Source organism: Myripristis murdjan, chromosome 1 (assembly GCF_902150065.1).
Source record: "Myripristis murdjan chromosome 1, fMyrMur1.1, whole genome shotgun sequence".
In the NCBI taxonomy this organism is placed as follows: domain Eukaryota; kingdom Metazoa; phylum Chordata; class Actinopteri; order Holocentriformes; family Holocentridae; genus Myripristis; species Myripristis murdjan.
In genome coordinates this window covers 36,927,023-36,950,583 of record NC_043980.1, presented here as the reverse complement: position 1 = coordinate 36,950,583, position 23,561 = coordinate 36,927,023, and the positions used below count along the sequence as shown (strand labels likewise).

At 40.9% G+C, this 23,561-nt stretch overlaps 1 protein-coding gene across 1 annotated transcript in view; it reads left to right on the top strand.

Moving 5' to 3' along the window:
• smc3 (structural maintenance of chromosomes 3) overlaps window positions 1-23,561 on the top strand; it is a 37,917-nt gene that overhangs the window by 2,099 nt on the left and 12,257 nt on the right. Inside the window, exons 3-23 of the mRNA XM_030052592.1 lie at window positions 556-594; window positions 699-766; window positions 1,142-1,213; window positions 1,875-1,954; window positions 2,056-2,134; window positions 2,599-2,716; window positions 3,938-4,113; window positions 4,501-4,581; window positions 5,307-5,471; window positions 7,511-7,632; window positions 9,428-9,641; window positions 10,264-10,367; window positions 11,562-11,661; window positions 13,081-13,241; window positions 15,520-15,661; window positions 16,249-16,399; window positions 17,197-17,349; window positions 20,360-20,511; window positions 20,921-21,079; window positions 22,614-22,721; window positions 23,033-23,141. Coding sequence (XP_029908452.1) covers window positions 556-594; window positions 699-766; window positions 1,142-1,213; window positions 1,875-1,954; window positions 2,056-2,134; window positions 2,599-2,716; window positions 3,938-4,113; window positions 4,501-4,581; window positions 5,307-5,471; window positions 7,511-7,632; window positions 9,428-9,641; window positions 10,264-10,367; window positions 11,562-11,661; window positions 13,081-13,241; window positions 15,520-15,661; window positions 16,249-16,399; window positions 17,197-17,349; window positions 20,360-20,511; window positions 20,921-21,079; window positions 22,614-22,721; window positions 23,033-23,141 — 2,553 coding nt within the window. The remainder of the gene's footprint in view (window positions 1-555; window positions 595-698; window positions 767-1,141; window positions 1,214-1,874; window positions 1,955-2,055; window positions 2,135-2,598; window positions 2,717-3,937; window positions 4,114-4,500; window positions 4,582-5,306; window positions 5,472-7,510; window positions 7,633-9,427; window positions 9,642-10,263; window positions 10,368-11,561; window positions 11,662-13,080; window positions 13,242-15,519; window positions 15,662-16,248; window positions 16,400-17,196; window positions 17,350-20,359; window positions 20,512-20,920; window positions 21,080-22,613; window positions 22,722-23,032; window positions 23,142-23,561) is intronic.

Below are 23,561 nucleotides of genomic sequence, written 5' to 3'. Positions count from 1 at the left end.
TAACATTGTTGTTGTCAATGTTTGCAGCTCTAATCCACAATAGTATATAATTTCTACATTCATTGTTTGTGTGTGGCAACTACTGGAGACAGCTAAAAGTCTCTGAGAGGCTGAAGTAGCTGCGACATTTTGTCAACAGAAAATTTCACTGCGGCTCATGAGTTTGTCAAATCTAAGAGCAACTAAGACAAGTAGGAAATAATTTTAAATTTTTTTTCTGTGTTCTTGAAGTCAGTTCAGTTAGAAAAATAGTTAAAAGGGCTTAGTTTCTGAATTCAGCAGCTGTTAGCTGTATCCCCCCACCTTGCATTAGTGATGAAACTGAAATGATGTTGGGGTTCATCAGAGAACACAACTAGTCAAAAATTTTATCAGTGTAAGGATGTGGCGTATAGGAATTAATGTGAAATTTTGTCTCCCACCACCACCTGCACCAGTATAGAGGTGCAAAGGTCTCACATGTGCAACCTATGGGCAAAAAAAAGTATCCTCTTGTTTGTATGTATCTCACGATGTCCTTATGTCCTTATATTTTATTTTTTTTGTCTGTTACAGTTGGAAGAAATGGATCAGGAAAAAGTAACTTTTTCTATGGTATGTAATCCAAGATGCGTACATTATAGCAATCAAACATCCATTTTTCTTTTGTGTGGTTGTTTATCTTTCATCTAATCAATGGCTTCTTTGCTTCTCTTCAGCCATTCAGTTTGTGCTCAGTGATGAGTTCAGTCACCTGCGACCTGAACAGCGTCTGGCCTTGCTCCATGTAAGTTCAGACTAATATCAAGCACTGAGCAGATCCCAGCCATTGTTCTGAAAATGACATTTTGATACATCTCATATGTATAATTTGCTGTATAATTCGACATAAAACAGTATGGTCTTGGAAGGTGTTGTTCATTTGTATCTGTAGTCCCTCCCTTGTGCTTCCTGGGTAAAGAGCATGAAATTAGTAATGTCCAAATGTTATCTATCAACATAAGCTGTAATAATTTTTATGGAAGTCTGAAGCACTGTTGGAAAAATACATTTTAGAATAATTTGTTGTGATCAATTATAAGGGTAAAAATTGGAACATTGAACATTACATCATTGTATTATCATAACTGATTATTTATTTATTCTCTGTCCCTCACTGTAGGAGGGAACTGGTCCTCGTGTCATCTCAGCTTTTGTTGAGATCATATTTGACAACTCTGACAACCGGCTGCCGGTAGGAATGACAAACATTACATATTGATTCTTTATCTGTCATCACTGACTCACAGAGTGATTAGTTTTTTTTCCAACAAGTCATGCAGTTTAAATATGCTAAGAGGCTTCTCATTTAAAACCCTGTCGCTTCACAACAGCAAAGTACAATTTCACTTTAGCAAATCAAGCCCTCAATCCAAGATTGTTTATGTTAGCAGTGAAACGTGGCTCATGTAGTCATCAAAACTTAAGTCATGTATTACAAGTAGCCTTTTGGCAAAGACAATGTTGGCTTTATTACTCAAATACATATAGATGTTTTGCAATTGGCATCAGAAGCATGTATTTATCAATGGCTTATTTGTGATAAACATCTGGTTGTTTTTATTATTGAAACAACTAAAAACCCAAGAGACAAGTGGAAGTTGTACAGTAATGTTTTTCTACTTGATCTTTTCTCCTTAGATTACTGTTGTTAGAATTAGTGTTCTGCATCCAGTACACTCATTGCTTATTGCTTTTAAAACAAGGTGTTTGTTTTACTGAAGGAATGCCAAGGTTGTGTTCACCTGAGTTGTGAAACTGTAATCACGCAGCCATGTAACACTGTGGCACAACCAGTCAACTTTTTGCTGCCTGTGCTTGTCCTCTTGACAAGTGATGATTGTCTCTCCCTTCAGATTGACAAAGAGGAAGTCTCCCTCCGTCGTGTTATCGGTGCCAAGAAAGACCAATACTTCTTAGACAAGAAGATGGTGACGTAAGTATCGATGTTGACTGACTGTTTGTGTTGCTGTAATCACAGGAAATAACAACTCTGTGAGCACATGTAATCACACGTTTTGATGGTGTCTGTTACAGTAAGAATGACGTCATGAACCTCCTGGAAAGCGCTGGCTTCTCCCGCAGTAACCCATACTACATCGTCAAGCAGGGAAAGGTGAGAATGGAGAGCATGCCAAAGCTACCAGATTCACTTGACCACTGCTGACACATAGTAGAATAGTTTGTTTTTCAGTGCTGTGTCAAGCATTGTAGCAAAGAGCATTTTAGTCATCAAAAACTGTTACCTTTCTGCTCGTGCAACTACTTTTCCTAGCACTTTTTTTTTTCTCCATCGGTCATGATCATTATGGGTTTCCAAGAATATTTTATTGCATTTGTTGTAAGGATGTGATGACTCTGACCCTTGCAGTGCATACTAATGGTTTATTGTTGTCTTGGTGATATTAGCACTAAGGCTTATTTCACAGTTGCACTGGTGCTTGTAATCTGCTCTGCTCAACAGCGTCTGCTAAATACCTAAAATGTGTAATATAAATTATTTGGTCAGCGGGAAAATCTCAGGTTCACTGAGCAGGACAGTGTTTTACATAACACATGTTTTCACTATGCTGTATGCAGATCAACCAAATGGCCACAGCACCTGACTCCCAGCGTCTGAAGCTGCTCAGAGAGGTGGCTGGGACCAGGGTTTATGATGAGCGCAAAGAGGAGAGTATCTCTCTCATGAAGGAGACAGGTAAAAGCTTCTCAGCATTATTTAATTAGTTAGTTTGTGTGTTCCTCCACGCCTGTGAGTTTGCAGGGAGGATTTTCAGCTTTGTTTGGCTGCACAGATTCTGTTGACCCTGTTTGCCTTGGAATAAATTAAAAATGAATCGAATAAGATCTTCAGCCTTCATCTATGTGCATTCAGTCAATTTCATGACCTAGAGACTAAACAGTGCCAACAACAACAATGCAGTCAGGGCACACAGTGGGGTAAATAGGAAGATCAATTTTCTTTTGATAGTAGTGATCTGTAAGTAGGTTTTAATTGTGGCATTTTAAGCCAGATGAAAGGCTAGGACACGTACACATTACAGCTACAGGAGCTTTCATGGTATCCCATTCTAAATCCATTGGCATCAATGTGGACTGGATCCCTCCTTTGCAGTTATAACAGCTTCCACTCTTCTGGGAACACTTTCTAAAAGATTGAAAAAAAAAAAAAAGAAAGAGTGTGTCTGTGGGACAGTGTACTCAGCAGAAGGCTGCATTTTCCAAAACAGCCTGATGTATGAGCCTTTGCAATAGTGGTAATTTCATTAACAAAACTGTGACTACATATGTTAGTCAACAACGTTTTTCATGACTAAGATGAGATGATGATGAGAATGCACCAATGTCCTTAAACACTAACCCTGACCATATCAGCATGCAATATTGTTGTCTGTACAGCTCTTACTGTTTTATAATAGTTTTAAAGAGCGTAATGGGCCCCACTTGTTCAATCGTGTTGGTTCAAAATTTGAAAATCATGAATATGTTCCATGTCTTGATGTACCATCTGACCGGACACTTTCTTCAAAGCTGCATTCTGTTCATTATCATCCAGTTATTCAACCTGTGATTTTCATCAGATAAAATCTTTTGTGAAATATATTTGACTAAAATGACTGTATTGGTTTTGGCTAGACTGAGATAGATGAAACCCTCAAGGTAATGTGATGGCTTAAAACAACTGAAATAGTAACAGTTTCCATTGACTGAAACTTAACCACTAAAATACTCAAGGTTTCTTTGACGAAAATACGACTAACATGCCCAGGCTTTTAGTCAACTAACACTTGACTTTCCAAAAAAAAAAAAAAAAAAAAAGGTTGTCTAAATATGAATTAAAAATTTGTTAAGGACCTTTGACACAGGACTAAGACTATTAAAAAAAAAAAAAGCTGACAAAATTAACACTACCTTGCAGAGGGGAAGCGAGAGAAGATCAACGAGCTACTGAAGTACATTGAGGAGCGCCTGCACACCCTGGAGGATGAAAAGGAAGAGCTGGCTCAGTACCAGAAGTGGGACAAGATGAGGAGGGCACTGGAGTACACCATTTACAATCAGGAGCTAAACGAGACGCGTGCCAAACTGGATGAGGTAAAAGGAGAGGGCAAACTTATTTCATCAGAAGTGGAGACCGAGCTTCATTTGTCACCAGTAGATTAGTGTGCATAGGAGCTAGTGACTCATAATTTAAACTTTAATTTTGATGTGTTTTGTACCAGGTCACAACATAAACACTAGCCACCAGTCACATACCTGTAATTTCCTTCTGTGGCTGCTTTACTATATCAGCCTCTATCATGGCAAGAAGCTCACAATCATTTAGAGGTATTAAGATGCCTGGTAAACTAATGAGTAACTGGCTTATTTTGGAATTATGTACCAGTAACTCTGGCCTGTGGACCAAAATGTTATTTTCCTGCTGTGTTTTGTACAACTTAATGGTTAGGTTCTCTGAGTATTCTGTATGGGGCTTTTCAGTTGTCGTCTAAGAGAGAGACCTGTGGAGACAAATCCAGACAGCTACGTGACGCTCAGCAAGACGCCAGAGACAAAGTGGAGGTAAAGAATGCAACCACACAGAATGATACATACATGTGAATGCTTTGACATGAAGGAATTCAACTGAATACGAAGTAGAAATGGGAAAAAGAGTGCACGCTTTAGGTCTTGGCATCATGGTCTTTGCTACCATTCCTTATAGTGTGCAGGCAATCTCAAATCATATGTCAAGTCATGTAATTAAAGTGCCTAAAATTAAAAGGATAACTTGCTGGAACCCTTTTGAGTAGAAAACACAGACCTTGTATGTGTTAAAGACGAGGGGTGTTGTGATTCACTCATTGTATTGATGCATCAAATTCTGCCAATTCATCTGCATCAAAACTGGATGAAATAGAATGAAGCATGAATCATTTTAACTTTGCAATGAATAGATATGAGATGCTTTTAATTTAGTCATTCACAAGTCACCTGCTCTTTGGACTTTTTTGAGAATTGGAATTGATTTTAAAAATAAATAACACTGAAATACTTTTTTTTTTTCACATTTCAGAGGACAAATCTTACGGTCTTACAGTTCTACACAGTTTATTGTTTGACTTGAATTTTGGATTACAAAACTCGACAACTGGCGAATGAAATTGCATTGTGGTTAAACCAAAGATTTCCACACCTTTTTGAATGAAGAGTGACATTATCATTTAAGGAAAAAGCTGATGTAATTGTACTTCATTGCACATAAATCTCACTGCCTTTCCTTTGATTTTTACTTCTCTGTTGTGCAGGAGACAGAGCGCGTTGTGCGCGAGCTGAAGTCTAAGATCTCTGCTATGAAGGAAGAGAGGGAGCAGCTGTCGGCCGAGCGCCAGGAGCAGATCAAGCAGAGGACCAAGCTGGAGCTGAAGGCCAAAGACCTGCAGGACGAGCTGGCAGGCAACAGCGAGCAGAGGGTACGGAAGCCTCCCATCTGCGTCACCTAGCACACATGACGCTGCACTGGCAACGCCCCCACTTTTCCTCTCCCCTCACTGTCACTGCTCTGTGTTTACTGTAAAGAGGCTCACTTGAAACACTTAGCAGGAATACTGTTTGATCTCATGCGGCCACTGACAGTTCACTCTTCCCCGTTTACTTTTTTTTATGCTCTCAAAGTAGTGGTGTATATTAAGTTAATTTCCTTTCAAAACAAGAAGTGCTGTCCTGATGTTCAAAATCAACATTTTGGTACTGGATCCTTCACTAGACTTATATCCTGGAACAACAGTGAATGTGGAGCCAAAACTAAAGCACTACAGAGCTTTACAGAAGAAGCACTAGTCTACATATTGGGCTTGTGCCACCAGTCCTGCTATACATCAATGTGCACATGATTTTATGGGTACTGAGCTGGCATGGATCACCCTCCGTATGGTGGCGTCTTGTGTGTGTGTGAGTGAGTGTATTGCAGTGAGGAAGATAATCATACATTATGGCTTATTGGCTCAGCCTGTGAGTAAAGCATGATGGGTCCCAGGCAGGCGTGCTGGCTGGTGGTTGGATTAGGCCCACCTGGCTGAGGGTGGTATAGTATTAGCCAGGTTTCACTGGAGCGAAATGACAAGCAAGGGAGGCAGTGTTGCGTCACTGGCCTCTTCTGATGCTGCTGATTGTCGTGATCTGATCTGGTTTGAGGCAAACTCAAGACTCAAGGAAAAATTAGAACTTACTGTAATTGTGTTATGACAAACCACCACTGCTGATCAATCTAAAATAATTAGTCAGGCGGCTGTTCTGCTGGTGGGGTGATACAAGTGAAAGCTAACATCCCCCATTGCTGTTTTTATATATATATATATATATATATATATATATATATATGTATGTATATATGTATATGTGTATGTGTGTGTGTATGTATGTATGTATGTATGTGTATATATATATATATGTGTGTGTGTATGTATATAAAGCATACTGGTGGGGCTGACATCTGAGCTCCAGGTATCTGTTGTGAAGCTGAGGGCCGCAATATCCATAGTCAAGAGCTCGTGAATGCGATTTGCAATGACAGAATACAGTTCAGGCAAACACATGTTGGAGAAATAACGTTTGCTTGGTATTGTGTTACGGGGCTCGATGTGCTCCACGAGCCTCTGAAACCCGATGTCCTCAACCACTGAAACCGGCTGATCATCCAAAGCTATGAATTCCATGATTTTCTTTGTAATGCCGTTAGCTTTGGCACTGTCTTTGGTAAACTTTTTGTTCCTTTTGAATACCTCGGCCTTGGAGGTAGCTGGAGTGAATGTGCTGGGACAAGGAGCTTTCCTTTTTGCTGCTGAAGCCGTCTCTTTCTCGAACTCGACGTGTTGTTTGGGGTGTTTCGATTTTAAATGATGAATCAAGCCTGAAGTGCTGAAACTCTTAGTAGACGAACCCCCTCTACATACTTCAGCCTTTCTTCTGTCATTCTCCGACACTCTGAAATATTGCCACACTGCCCAGACATCTTGATTGTTGTCACTACCACTCACTGATTGCATCATCAAAACACGCCGCTATTTTCGGCCTTGCTTTTCACTTGTTCCACCAAAAACCGAAAGTTCTTTTTTTTTTTTTTTTTTTGGCTATTTTCGGCCGAAAAATTTCGGTTACTGAAATTTCGGTGCATCCCTACTATTTTCTATCATAGTCACTTGTTATTAGAAGGAGACAGATTGAATAAGGAGGTTTTTTTGGTTTCGCTGCAGCTGTGAGGGAAACTGGAGGGAAACCATGCTGGTCTCCCTTCATTCTCTGTCATCAAACCATACAGTCTATCCAGTCCTCCCCTCCTCTCCCAGTCCTTCAGTCTACTTCACCTTCAGTATCAGGCCCACTTTCTCAATCTTTTTCATTTTCCTCCTTCTCTTGCAACAATTTAACAGGTTTTCCATAATTAAATTTCTGTTTCCCTTCCTTTTGTTATCTTTGAGAATTTGTCTTAAACAACCTGTTCTCACTCTTCCAGAAACGTCTGCTTAAGGAGCGTCAGAAGCTGCTGGAGAAAATCGAGGAGAAGCAGAAGGAGCTGCAGGAGACGGAGCCCAAATTCAACATGGTGAAGGAAAAAGAGGAGCGGGGCATCGCCAGGTAGGGATGACTCACTCACGGCTATTAGCAGCAAGAACTGAATGAGTCAGTAAGCCATAATATTTGGAATAAATTTTATTAATATAATATTATATTGAGAGGGTGAGATCAGGAGGTGGACACGCATGAGATTGTATTTGTGGAATGTCCTACATTGTACACCGCAGTTTACATTTGCTACAAATGCTTGTTAATCCCTAATTGCAAGATAGTGGCCTTTGACACACAGGCACTCATTGCTAGATTTGTTTGGTTAGTGATTCATCATATTGCAGATATATTTATTTTGGTTGTTATCATGGACTCAAAATTGTGACGATACTGGGGCTGCACAAGATGGTAAAAAAAAAATTACTGTTGTGATTATTTTGCGATAAGATTTGTGATTTTAATGAGACAGATAATTTTTTTCATCATCACCAAACTTATGTTGGAGAATATGATTTGCAGGCCGGGGCATCTCAATACCTCTAATACTGCATTTATAATGGTATACTGTCACATTTATCCTTTTATTTAAAAAATTGCCGTTGCTGTGATTTTGGATATTAAAGTCATCCATACCGTGCTGGTTTGAATATGATGATAAGCAGTTATAGTGGGCTTTCCATATTTATTTCATTTTTCCCTCTTCATATTTTTGAGTGTTTGCAGACAAGCCTTTCTTAATCTTGCTTTTGGGCGTCCAGACAAATCCCCCCTTCCTGTATTGATCCTGTACACGGGGTTTTTCCTGGCTCAAAAAAGACTTAGGTGGTGCCTTGTGCAGCTGGCCTAGGTTTGTCATCATGGTCAATTTAACACCCAAAGCCCACTTGTTCCGGTTTTATGGGTTTTATAGATAAGTTTCTTGGCATATGTTAACATGGCTGTCCTAATTGAGGCATTCTTTAGTTCTGTGAATAGAACATTCTAGAACATTCAGTTAATGAACAAATTCCTCGGCTAAAAACGTTACTCAGGCATAGGGGACATTACATGGAGTTTTGTTAAGTTCCTCCATCGGTATCCTTGTGATGAACAGCTACTTTTAGTTGCTCACGTTTCACCTTGTCTAAGAACAAAAACACATTTCTATTGGTTTTTGATGACTCACTCTTTTGTGTGCTCAGAGTGGCTTCGTTGTCTGGGTTAGCCGTAATTCTTATACGAAAAACAAACCAAGTAATGGAATCAGTTATTTTCAGGAAACCTTGTGCTCAAGACACGTAATATCATAAGCTTGCACTTCTAAAGAGCAAAGCAAATGGCATAGCTATTGTTGATTCAGTCTGTGTATTTTCTCCTTGTTAGGTGAGTATTTTCCTCCTTGGCTAGAAAGAACCCTGCCAGTAGCATTAGACATTAGTGGTGTAACACTCAACACTTTACCCAGACAATGAAAACAATAAGGAAGCAAGCACAGGTTTTAGTAATGACAAAGACTGTCATTCATAAAACTGTTGCAGGGTCAGAACCTGTGTCCCCTTGCTTTTATATGCTTTTTGGAATTGTTATAATCAATTTCTCATTGATTTTAACACACACCAAGCAGAAACACAGCTCTTATGAAACAAAAATACACTGTTAGGCAAACAATTAAGTATGAAAATTGGCTGTTGATGGCCAGTCATCATGAAATGTTCAGCCAGTGACCATGTTTGCCTAGCTCACAATTGTGTTAACTATCCACACAACAGCCAAGTTTTGCCAGTCACAAAACTCTGCAGGGATTTAATACAAAATTCAGTGACTTGCTGAGTTTGTTGCTTGCAGTGTGGAGTTACAGTTTGGTTTATAAATTCTTGTTATCCAGACTGGCCCAGGCCACACAGGAGAGAACAGACCTGTATGCCAAGCAGGGCCGTGGCAGCCAGTTCACTTCTAAGGAGGAGAGGGACAAGTGGATCAAGAAGGAACTCAAGTCCCTGGACCAGGCCATCAATGACAAGAAGAGGCAGATTGCAGCCATCCACAAAGACCTGGAGGACACGGAGACGAACAAGGAGAAGAACCTGGAGCAGTACAACGTAAGACGGCACACCTGTTTTATTGCTATACTAATACTCCTCAGGGTGTCATGGTAATCTTGTTTTAAGATCCATGTTGTGGATTGGTTTCAGCAATTACATTTTTTCGACGTCTGGGGCAGTTTTCCAGGTGTGCAGTGCCACTTAGACTAGGTTAATGGAAACCCATCCACTCCTGCTACAGCTGTTGTAATAATGCATTTGATTTGTAAGATTTGTATTTGTAATTACTTGATCCCATCGGAATAAAAGATTTCAGTCTCATGAGGAATCTTTGTCAGGTTGTTGGATTGAACTGTTAAAAGTGTGCATAGTGTAAACGTGTTGTAAGCTCTTATAATTTCTATTTTTATTCTGATGATTAAATGTAAGCCTTGCATCAAGAAGGATGTGCATATAAATCTACGCCTTATTTTAATCGGATCACATTGCCTTCGGTGTATTTCTGAGATAGCACACATAACTGATGTTATTTTCTGTAGGAGAGCCGTTATTTTTAGGCCCTGCCATGAGGTAATGTATTAGCTATTGTAATTCATTGTTGTTCAGTAGAAAATGATTGCCATTATAACCTAAAATTTGATGGGATTGTATCTAACCCACTTGTGACTTCCCTCTGTAGAAACTCGATCAAGATCTGAATGAGGTGAAGACCCGCGTTGAGGAGCTGGACAAGAAATACTATGAAGTGAAGAACAAGAAAGATGAGCTGCAGAGCGAACGAAAGTAAGATACTTGATCTCTCTCTCACATCTTTGCTGTAATATAGTTTAATAATATTTTAAGGGTTTTTGTGTCTAGCAGTATGCAGCCCTATAGCATGACTTAGTTTAGATGACTCACCCCTACATTGTGCATTAGCTGAAAGGTTGAATTGCTCACCCTCCCTTTAAGCCAATATGCTGTTTCCGCCTGGCAACCTTTAGTTACATAGCAAAGCATTGTCTCTAGACTCCAGTGAATGTCACTGTGCCTTCTCTGTCTGCTTAAACGATGAGGGTTATTTATTCTACTGACGGGAGGATGCCTCTGGCCTCTGCTGCCATAAGCTTTTTGCTCTTAAAGGTCTTAGATAATTCATCTACTCTGGTGTAGTAGTAATGAAAAGATAAAGAAAAGAGTGGAGCTGCATGCAAATATAGGGTTGCACTTCACATTTTGGACCACAAATTGCAGAGTGGTAATTACTTGAAATAATAAAAAAAAAAAAAAAAAAGTGGAAATCTGTGTTGACAAGTAGTTATTTGTAATGTTTGATCTCTTGGTTAAATACCAGTAAGTACAGTGGTTCTGTATAATTAGCAATATTTTCATAAATTATTAGCTCTGTAATAGTACTACATTAATAGTGAATTAGTGAATTGTACAGACTGTCTTCAGTGCGGATCATTATTGAATAAAAATAATGTAATACTTAAGGAACATTTACTAACTGGCCTTGTCTTGTAAAGCTCCTTGGTTTCACCGTGGCACTAGCGGGTTTGGTTTGAATCCCATTGTGGCAGAAAAAATGTGTTCATGGAACTGTAAAATTCTGTTAAAGAGTTTTACTTAATGAGCTATTTTTCTTTATATTTGTGTATGTATATGTGACTACTATAGACTTAGTTTCTATTTTCTGATTAATATGTGACCATTGAAATTTAGGCTGACATTTGATAACACAAGCCAGGTTGCATACCTAGACCATCGCCTCATTTCTCGTGGAAGGATATTGTTGTATTTTCATATTTATTCATTCACAAATCCCAGTCATTTTACATGGAAATCGTTATTTTTTATTGCCATTTCCCTGTTGTTTTTGTGTGTGTGTGTGTTGTGGTCACCGTCTTTGGCTCCTCCCAGCATCGTGGAGCCAGTCGGGGTTTGGTGCTTCTGGTGACATAAGTCTAACAGTGTGTGATGGCTGTGTCTCTCCAGCTACCTGTGGCGTGAGGAGAACGCAGAGCAACAGGCGCTGGCAGCTAAACGAGAGGACCTGGAGAAAAAACAACAGCTCCTTCGCGCTGCCACCGGCAAGGTCCGTGTCGTGGTGCACAATAGTGTGTTTTTTTTTATTTATTTTTTTTTAAGTTGTATAACTGAAGTACAGGGTAACTGATGCTTCCAGCTTGACACAAGTGCACAGACGTGTTAGAGCACAAATATACATGGAAATTCCCCTTTTACAAAAGTCAAGGCATGGAAGCAAATTGCAAATTTAAGGTGGCACATTTTTTGTTATTGTATGGTGTGTATGCACACCTACCATTTTCACAGGATAATAGAAGCCAGTAGCAGACTTATAATGCCACAAATCTGCTGTTAAACTTTCACAGAAGCACTCACTCACTTATTCATTGAGAGTTGGAAATGGGCAAATGGTGGTTCAGATACAAAGATACATCAAGCCCCCAGTGAAAAGGTACCTCACTGAATGAGCCCACCTGAATATTCTGCAAGACTCACTTTGTGACTCAGCCAATTGTCAGGATACGAATATCAAATGGAATCATTCCATCTGCCCGTCGCTGCTGGCACCTATCATAGCCAGACAAATTTACATATGACTCACTCCTCTCTGCCTTGTCCAATAACAAATATCATCTCTGAAAAGAGATGAAAGGATGCTGCATGCGACTTCCTGGACATTAATGTGACTGTCCTGTATTTATTTTTCCTTCATTGGTCCCAGCTGACTCATCCAGTCTCCAGCTTTTGACTCTGTCCTCTTTGGCATCTTTTATAGTGCTGCAAAATATTGGCAAAATATAATGTGCTTATTTATTTATTTATTATCGATTTCCTTTTAATTGTCCATAAGAGCTACAGTAAATGAGTGGACACAGGTTTTTTAAAATTATTTTTACAGGGCTGATAGCATTCAGGCACTATGCTGGATCTCCGGTGTACCGGCGTGACTGCAAACAAAAAAAGGGTTTGCCCAGATTTATCTAACAGACATTTCTCTGGATCCAATAGAAGTGCAGCTTTTGTTCTCAACCACACTAACATTAGGCCTACTAGCCAATCAGAAGTAGGGCGGGGGCTGGACTTGGGTGTTGACAATCAGTCACTCCATGTGCCGTCGAAAGTGCCCTCAGGATGGACCGCAGGTTCATGAGGCCTGGGGAGGACAGCAAAGATGTCGATAAGGGTGTTAAGAATAAATGGCGCTGGGCTTGGATAGAGGAGAATGGGAGCAGTGTGGCAATAGATAGTTACACGATAGTTAATAGGGTTATTTTCAAATAATGTATATATGTTATATAATGAAATTTGCCGCATACATGTGTGTGAGTTGGGTACTTCAGAAGCAGCCATGCTTGTTGTATTTTAGATGGCATTTGCTAAACCTGCTTTTTGAATTAAACAATTGTATATGCAATTTCCCATATCAAGCTTTTTTTCTGGAGGAAATAAGGGTCTCATCATTAGCCTTTTGTCTTTGATTCTTCAGGCCATCCTAAACGGCATTGACAGTATCAACAAAGTCCTGGAGCATTTCCGTCGCAAGGGCATCAACCAGCATGTCATCAACGGTTACCACGGTATCGTCATGAACAACTTTGAGTGTGAGCCGGCCTTTTACACCTGTGTGGAGGTGACTGCTGGTACCAGGTAAGGCTGCAAATTGTCTGTAAGGGCTAACGTCTCTGTAAGTGCTGTTTTAAGTGAGAAAGTCTGTCTTAAAGATCTGATTTGGGAAACAAATCTGATTTGCCTGCTGTGTGACAAGGCCTGTCTGTGCTGTCATTTGTGAGTGATCAGATCGTCTTTGTGTGTCCAGACATCACCAACCTATCTGTACATGTTGCTATTGTAACAATGTAGGTGTCAGTAACTGTGTGCTGGTGATGCAGCTTTCCATCTTGGAAGCAAGAGAAATGTACAGAAGCTGCAGGAAGCAGTTTGTTTCAGCGTCTGTCCAAGGACTTTTGTACTCTGTGTTGTCCTCCGTGATGCTCTGCTAGTAGCAGCATGGATTCTGCTCAGCCACATTGCTGTACTTCCTTGGATTTGACATTGTCGTTGTGTGTTGCAGTGCAAGTGACATAATAGACACTTTGAAATCCTATTTGAGTGTCCAGAGCGTCCGCACTGAAGACACATCTGTACAAATCCGATTGGAATTGTTTTTCAAACCACCTCCAAATATGGTTTGGATCTGATTTGCAAAATTCACATTCAATGTGTTTTTTTCCTATCTATTTGGTAGATTTGGGACGGTACTGCACCCTCCCAAATCTCCCATTATCCACCCTAAAGTCAAAAATTGGTCCGATATACACTGAGTGTATGGGCTTTTTGGCCATGTTGCCACAATATAAGGCATTATTTCAGTTGATATCATTAATTATTTTGATATATATCAAATAATTATTATGTCACATTTTAACTACTTTTTGCTTCTGTGTGAAATCCAGAATGCTAATAATTAGCATTATGCTAATTACTTTTAGCCACCGAAATAAGTGTTTGTAGTTGCCGTGTGCGGTGTGTTGCTCTCCACTCATGACTGGGCATGCAGCCAGACCTTTCTCTGTGCTTGCCACATGATCTTTGTAGATCGATATTGTATTGATCATTTTTTGTTTTTAGATCGAGAAAAAACATGTTGCAGTAATTATCATTATTGTTTTATTATACATTATTAAAGGCCTTCTGGTATTGAGTTACAGCCCCCATTTCACAATAAATGTTTCAGTTGTCTCAAGGTTTAATAAGCCTTCTTTAACCTCTCTCTCTCTCTCTCTCTCTCTCTCTCTCTCTCTCTTTTTTTTTTTTTTTTTTTTTTTAATTCTTTGTCTGGGCTTCATAATTAATTTGGACATAATGGTAGATGTAAAGGGTCATTGCTTTCTCCTGTTTAGTAATTGAATAGACATTTCTGATATTTTATACTCTAAGGGCCCTATCTTGCGCCAGAGTCCCTAAACCCGTTATTTGGGGATGTAGCATTGTGTAAAAGGCGTTCCCCCGCAAAGTGCTATCTTGCTAAACTGCTATCTTGTTATCCGTAAAACACCTGCGCTACCTGCTGTATTATGCATAGGCGTGCTTTGGGCGTTACGCCAATTACACCAATCAGTGTGCCAGGTGCCATTGCCTTTAAGAGCAGGCTGCGCTATCCTAAATCCTAGGGGAGGTGGAGCCGCATGTGCTTGTCCACATGTGTCCAAGTGGACGTGTCACAAGGTTGTACTGATTGAGTAAAATCCCCGGGCCACACCACACACACACACACACAAGAGGCAGAGGTGGAACTATGTGTCAACTAATTTATTGACAATGTAGATTGGGCAAATAAAATATTAAGAATAAAAATATAGCACAGCTGCTGGCTTATGATAAAACAATAAAACGTGCTGGCGTAAGTTGTCCAATTAAACAGTCTTTCCTCTAAACAGTCTATATGAGTAATATACTCAGTCCATTCCGGCGGCGTCCCGGTATCAGTCCGACTGCGTGCTTGGTGAGGCTCTGTCGGGGCGTGCATTGAAGCCGCCTGGGCACGCTCTTGTTAAAGCCCAAATGGGATAGCGGGTGGTTTTGAGAACCCGCTATCCACTTTCCCTAAAGTGTGTTCCCTAAAGATAGCAATTTTAGGGATAGCGCATAAAACACGCCCACGGACACACCTCCAGGCGCAAATAACGGAGTCGGTATAATGTATAGCGGGTAGTGTGGCCGCAAGATACCATTTAGGGATAGTGGAAGCTGCTAAATGCGCAATTCACGGGTAGTGGGTAGTGGCAACGGGTAGCACAAGATAGGGCCCTGAGTGTCTGGTCTGTTTGCATTGTCTGCATTTGAATGTTCATCTCTAGTTAATGTTGACAGTCATGCAGCCTGATTTGTCTAGTGTGTGACAGACCCAAATGTCTCTCATTCCCAGGCTGTTCTACCACATTGTGGAGACTGATGAAGTGAGCACCAAGATCCTGATGGAGTTCAACAAAATGAACCTGCCTGGAGAGGTTACCTTCCTGCCCCTCAGCAAACTGGATGTCAGGGACACTGCCTACCCAGAAACCAATGTAAGAATTTTGGATGCATTAAAAATGCCATCTGCCATCTTCCTTTGGTCTTAGTAGGTTTGCTCATTAAATTTGCAGCAGCCCTGTCATCAAGTTACTTAAGTGAGACCTAAGTGATAACAGGTTCTTGGTTAATTCTTGTGTTATGTTCCTTAATACCAAGATATAAATCCAGAAGAATCTCTTGAAATAAACCATTTATCACAACTGTGCAGCAGAATTCAAATTACAATAGAGCATTTTGAAGCATTTAAAAAACACTAATTTTGCTACCCAAATACATAGTAATTATAATACCTTTTAGGTTGTATTTCAGGGATAGGCACCCATGCCCCATGTAGAGCTGAGAGGGTGTGGGTGGTCATTCCAGCCAAGAACTATAACAGGTGATTTAACAGTCAGTTTATCAGTCCCGCTCTTTTCATACTAACCAGTGAGATTATCTGGTCCTGTTTTTGTCTGGAATGAAACCCTGCAAGCTCGCAGCACTCATGGCATCATTTCCTGTACCTGCTAGTGTGGGTGTAACATTTGCCACTATTTGACCCTAGCTTTTGCTAACCTTGAATCCCAATCCACCCTTAAAGGATGCCATCCCCATGATCAGCAAGCTACGCTACAGCCCCAACTTTGATAAGGCCTTCAAGCATGTGTTCGGGAAGACTCTGATCTGCCGCAGCATGGAGGTTTCCACTCAACTGGCCAGGGCATTCACTATGGACTGTATAACTCTGGAGGGTAAGCTGACCCGCACTGCACAGTACACCTCTATCAGAGAATAAACATTAATTAAAAACTACATGCAGGGCCACTCCAAAAATTAGACAATAATTTGTTAAAAGAGAAATACATTAATTAATTTAGAGTGCTTTTAAAAATAATAGTAGCTATTTGCATATGATGGTGAGCCATCAGCATGCCTTGAAACAGTTTGCAGCTGAGTGTGAAGTGGCTGAGATGATGTTTTCCCCTCCGAGTCGCGCTCAAGGAGCTCTTCAGTTGGGTTCATGAGTGAGGGCAAAAAGGAGCAGGAGATCGGCACCTGGATCAGGGCACAGAAAGGAATCAGAAAGCAAGACTCTCAATTTACTGGCTGAGCTTTGTTCAAACTCTCACTTGTGGTCACAAGCTCTGGGTAGTGATAGACAGAGTGAGATCATGGACACAAGCAGCTGAAATGAGCTTCCTAAACAGGGTGGCTGGGCGTACCCTTGGAGAAAGGGTCAGCTTGGAGTGAAACCGCTGCTCCTTTGTGGTCTTCAGTGGCAGAAAACAGATGGATATAAGGATATTTGCTTATTTTATTTTGCAGGGGGAGCTGCAGTGGAGCGCCGACAACAAAAACAAAACAAAACAAAAAAAACAGACTTTTTTTTTCACTTCGACGGACCCTGGTGGGCGTCGACGTCATTAACTGACGTCGATGTTTCAACTCGTTGACTTTTAGGTTAATGCCCTATCCCTACATTAGTGTGTTTTTTTCTGTGCAAGAACAGGGACACCTTCCTTACACACTGTACTGTGTCCCCCCTTAGGTGACCAGGTGAGCCACCGTGGTGCGCTGACAGGAGGCTACTATGATACCAGGAAGTCTCGCCTGGAGCTCCAGAAGGACATGAAGAAGGCTGAGGAGGAGCTGGGAGAGCTGGAGGCCAAGCTCAATGAGAACTTGCGTAGAAACATTGAACATATCCTTTTTAACATACTGGTTTCTGGTGTTTAACAGGTCGAACGTTTACTGTTAAGGTAAGGTGTGAGGCTTCATTTCAGCAGGATTAGTTACTTGTCTTTACCTACAGTGCTAGCAGTGTGCACAGTGGAATCCAACTGGTTAGACCAGTGCAGCATTCGTCCTGCAGAGTGCTCATGTCAGCTTTATGAGCGTTGAGCAGCTTCATACATCTGTTTTAAGAAGTGTTAGGCTCTGCATCATAAAATGACACTGCTATGCTGTATTGCACACATTAGAAGCAGTGTTAGAGATTTATTTATATCAATTTCTATAAACTTACCAGTTTCTTTTGTGGTGGCTGTGGCGATATTGTGGCAGTGCACCACAAGCAAGCCTATGTACGGAAAGCGCCGTTCTAAAAAATACATAGTATATAATGCGATTTGGTGGGTGTGTTCATCCGAATTATGTCATTGTGCATTACTTCATCGATCCCTGTAGGGAAAATATTCTTTTAGTGTACCCTCTCTTAAAAAGGGAAGTCAGAGCATGAGTTCAGCTACAGTGCAGGCCCTGGGAGCTGGTGGGAATTAAGTGTCTTTTTCAAGGACATTTCAGCAGTCTAGACTTTTCTGGTAGAAGGGAAGTCTCTTCTCTGACTCTGCCAGTTGGAGCAGTAAAGTGTTAGGCACGATTCTTAGAAGCTTTGCAAAATCACCACTTTACCACAAAAGTATTCCTCTCCCTTTTGGGATTTAATATTTATTATAAAAAAGTGGTGATTCATATAGACCAACTAACTAAAAATTGGTAAGGACAATGCTTTTTTTTTTTTTTTTTTTTAAATTTTATTTTATTTTACTGTTGCACATTAGCAGGAGCTTCTTCTGAGTGATTCTGTCTGAAGAATTGAAGTGGTAAGAAACTCACACCTCTGAATGTTAATGTCCTTGAATTGCAGGGTGGTCATATAGCTGAGTCTGCATTTTTAAAGGTGGATTAAATGTATCTGGGTTATGTAGCTAAGTAAATCCAGCAGGAGGTGATGCAGATGCAAAGAGGGGGTCTTAGCAGGCCAAAAAGGATTAGTTTGTTAGGTCATACAGGCCAGAGCCATGACTAACTGGTGTTAGAGGTGGAGAGCCCAGTAGGAGACAGAGGGATCAGAGGGGATTTTTGTGTGTCTGCACACGCATTTCCGGTCAGGCATGCTTATCAGCATATTTGCACACCTGTATCTTTCTCTGCAGTTTCTCAGTCTCAACCAGCATGCATATGTGGGTTACTGGGTACACCTGGCGATTACATACATTTGTGTGAGTGGGCAGGAGGATGGACAGCTGAGCTGATGACATAGCACCCGTCTTTCACCCCCGCAGCGATGAGTCATAGAATGGATCAATTATTTAAAAGCCTGTTGTTCAGTCTCCACCTCTGCCCTTTAGATAAGCATGTGATTAGGTTGATGCACCTCAGCCGTCCCTCTATTTTAAGTTACCATCTACATTTTGCCACAAGCACCATATTGCATCAATAAACGTATTGAGGTCATGCAGTAAATGCGCCTGTGTCAGGATTGTTCATAATCTGCTCCAGTCCTTTCAACTTGGTTTTTTTAATGCATCTATTTTATGTTTTATTCAGAAGAGATGGAAGTGGCCATCAGAGAAAAATACATGTATCTTTTTTCACATTCCATTTAATTCAGGGGAGTATTTTTGTCTGATGTCTGCTTTTGACTTTCAGGAAAATTACCAGATAGTCCTTAAATGTCTATTTTCTCCATTTGCACTGGCCAATGCAGGGCAGTCCTCCGACTTTCAGTAGCCCTTTCTAGGTCGATGAAACCACCAGCACATTGATCAGCTACTGTGTGTTTTGAACCCAGCTAAACCTTCAAGGTCCAAAGGAGTGTTCCAGACCCTTTGTTTGTGCTTGAGGATCAATAAGCCTGTTTGTTAGATTAGCTTAATGTTGTGTATGTGTGGCTCTTCTTAATCCTCTGTCTTGATATTGATGATGACACAGACTTCCCTGGGAAGCCCGGTCACATTATAGAAGCCCTTTAGTTTGCACTTCCTCACTAAAAAGCCAATAAACTTTCCTGTGACTTCATTAGGATCTTGGGAGCTTGGGAGCTTGAGCTTGGGCTTGGGTCCTATGTAAGGGAAAATATAGCGTGCTCATGTATACCAGGCAGTATGGTAGAAGTCACAAGCATGCACAGGATCCTCGTTGCAACCTGTTGACGTTCACAGACCAGGAAGTAACTCAGTGGTTTTTGAAGTGGTTAAATTGTTGCATGAAATATTTTATTGAGTGATTCTTAGTTACAACATAATACTACCACAGCACTTTGCTGTTAACAAGTGTAGTTTTTAAGGCCAACTTAGTGGGATTTCTCACCTACTTTGTTTGGCCTGGACTTATGGGCTTTTCAGTTTAATCTGAGCCAAAATTACAGGTGTGAAACCTCACCTGGGTCACGGTTCAGACCACACCATCTGGTCCAGATTTTTTTTTAAATGTTCAGACTCTCCGACCAATTACAGGAAGTCATGCTGGCTGTCGTCAGAATCAGAAAAGGAAAGATGAGTTGTGGTAGCGCATGGGGAGAGGAGGAGACCAATTTTTAAAAATGAAATATAGTCCGACAACATTATAAAAAAGTCAGCTGGAAAAACATCATAAAAATGCTGACATTTTCCAGGTATTTTTGGAGACTATGAGAGAGAGAGGATATGAGAGGATGCAAGAGCAATGCCATCTGAAGATAAACTGCAGTATACAAACTGCATTAGTATATTCCATATCAACACTGTAGCAACCAAGGTTACTCTTGCAATTTCCACATTTCCTGTATCTTTCAAAAGCCTTCTAGTGTTTCAGTGAACAGAAACCATTCATTTCCATTCCACAGCTCATTTCCCTAACCCTAACCCTAAGTCCCCACCCCCTCACCCTTAGTGGTACCGTTGCTCTGCAGATATAAATTGACATTATGCTTCCTTAACGGCTTCCTCCACGTATCAACAATGAGATTGACCAGCTAATGAACCAGATGCAGCAGATCGAAACACAGCAGAGAAAGTTTAAGGCGTCCCGAGACAGTATTCTGTCGGAGATGAAGATGCTCAAAGAGAAGAGGCAGCAGTCAGAGAAGACCTTTATGCCCAAGGTAATAACTCAGTGTCAGAGTTATTGATGTTATTGAAATACCAAAATTTGCTTCCAAACCAGCCTATTATCATGGTTGAAATTCTGAAACATTAACTGAACTAATCAAGCAAGACTGGACTGAAAATAACACAAAATGACACTGAGTTTTTTGTGTAAAAAAGCCATTAATAGTGCTTTTCAAGACTGGAAACCAAACTAAAATGCTACACTGTGCCAGCATTTCATTCTGTTGGATCATAATAACATGATAACCACAATTTGGAACTGCCTTCATCTGTGCAGGGCTTTTCATTTCCCATATGATCTGATCTTAGGGTTCAGACTGATTCCAGCACTGTTCTTGGGAGTAAAACAAAGTGATTGACAGATGTCTCTATGCCTTCTCTCTTCCCCCTGTTCCTTTCTAGCAACGCAGTCTCCAGAGTCTGGAGGCCAGCCTTCATGCCATGGAGTCCACCAGGGAGTCACTGAAGGCTGAGCTGGGCACCGACCTGCTTTCTCAGCTTAGCCTGGAGGACCAGAGGCGCGTCGACGACCTCAATGATGAGATCCGACAGCTCCAGCAGGTAAGGGGGGAGAGGAGACAGGGGCACGGAGGACTGTGAGCTCTGTATGTCCATTTGTATTCATGAGATCTGTGGCACAGTGCGCCATCCTGTGTCACACTGAAATTACTGACAGTGTTAGAACATTGCAGTATAGATGTTGTCTTCAATCATATCCCACCTCACAACTGAAGAAATCTGTTATTACCCCCTGCCCTACTTGTACATTATTGCATATCTGTGCTGTCACCGAAGCATTCCTACCAGCATTTGATGAGTTATGAATTGGCCACTTTTCCCATACAGAGTATCCCAGACACCCCAAAGTGTATTTTGGTAAAACTTGGAAATTATACTTCTAACCTGAGGTTATGTATTTGCTACTAAGTATGTTTGAGATGATTTCCTGCTTGTCCAGACAATTGAAAACATTAGCGAAGCACGGTGATGCAAGATGACAACAAGCTGAACACTCCTGGATGCCATTGAAATCTGATTAAATAAGGCTCACTTGCTGAGTTATTCAATTTAGATTAGGTAATGTAAGACTGTGATTCATCAAATATCATGCATCAGTTTGCCCAACTTCAGAAACATAAACTTTAAGTTGTACAGATTACTAATAATTGCTTGATTCTTGGAAATATTCTTCCTATTAGAAATTGCTTAGTATAGTTGAGTAGAAATGTTATTTTTTCTTGGATACCTATTCTTTTTAGATTTATATAGGTCTACATTTAGATGTAGACGACTGCATTTAGTGTCACTGAAAAATATTGGTGCAATACACCTACTTACTAAGGAAGAGATGTTAAAACAGGCTTGAATATCTTATGGAAAAAAATTGCATCTGGTAATTTTAGGCCAAACCATAATCAGAATTTTTAGATCATTTTAATAGAAATGTCCTAAGTTGCTAGTCAAAAAACATGAAACATACTTATTTCAAATCAGTCTGTTGACTGGTCAAGCAGCGGACTGCGTAATTTAAGGGATTAATGTTTGCTGGTGCTTCTCGTGTGTGTGTGTGTGTGTGTTTCTCACATACAGCAAACACTTCCCCTCCGCATGCTAATCTATCTGCCGTTGTTAAGTACACCTACTACATACTCAATCCTTTTGTATTTTTTGTGCCCTACACGCCCCCATCCCGCCCTGCCTTGACACACTAGTCTATTTAGAACGACCTGACTGAGGTGAGAGCAGCGAGCAGCAGCTGTGTGTGGGATGTTTCTGTGATCCAGCGCTGCTTTTTCTTTCTCTTCTGCCAGCTGCTCTCAGTTGCCACCTCAATGAACTCTCCACCATTCTTAGTAGTGTTATGCAACAGCCCCACCCACCCATCATAGTCTTTTATGTCTGGTGCTGCAGCGTGGTGGTAACCAATTGTGTTGCCTGTGACAGAATACTTGTGTTTTGTATTTATCAGCTGTTGTTTATATAGTGTTTGCTTGCACATGAGTGAGTGCACACAGATTTATTAGTGTGGTGTTTAGGAGATACATTGTAAGGTAATACTAATATTTGTTTGTGATTATCATCTGCCCCTTCACAGGACAACAGACAGCTGCTGAATGAGAGGATCAAACTGGAGGGCATCATGACAAGAGTGGAGACCTACCTCAATGAAAACTTGCGGAAGCGCCTTGACCAAGTGGAGCAGGTACACCGCCCCCTGTATCTGAGCTCACTACAGTTTTTGTATTGATCACATTAGAGCCTGTCAGTGTTCATTACTGTATTTATATAAAGTACTGTAGAAAAAATATATTTAGACCTGCTACCTTGTATTCTGTAGTGTAATTATTCCTTATGTTTGTGTAGCCAGTGTGTTGTAGAGTCACTGTCGAACCCCGCTAAAGAAACATTTTAGAGTTCAGTGTCATCTGTCTGAATGATAGATGTGAAAATCTGGGTTTTTGAATTTACTTATCCCTTTTTGTTGCTGATGCAACTCATTTTACTTTGGTATAGGAGCTCAATGAACTGCGAGAGACCGAAGGAGGCACAGTACTCACAGCCACAACCTCTGAACTGGACGGCATAAACAAACGTGTCAAAGACACCCTTGCACGATCAGAAGGTAGGCATACTACTATGGCTCAAGACACACCACGCCATGAAGACCAGTAACTCTGCTAGAGCGCTGCAGTTGTCCTAGGCCAGCAAACAGGACGTGGCAGGAAAATGGTCTCCCAGCGGCTACTGCAGCAGCAGTGGCTGGAGGAGGCCGGTTTTCTTACACAGGTAGCATGAACGAAAGCCAGCCCTTGCTTGCTGGGAGAAAGAAAGCATCAAAAGCTGATACAATATGTCAACAAGAAGGGGTTTATATAGCAGAGTCCGGCATAAGTGATGGCTCAGGGCCAGTAAAAACTCACCTTAAGACGATAAAAAATGGCAACTCGCTGACCCAATCAGTGCTAAGAACTGGAGTGTGAGTGAAGTAAAGGTTTGGCTAGGGATTTAATATGGCTCAAAGATCTCCTGCGCATTTCATGAA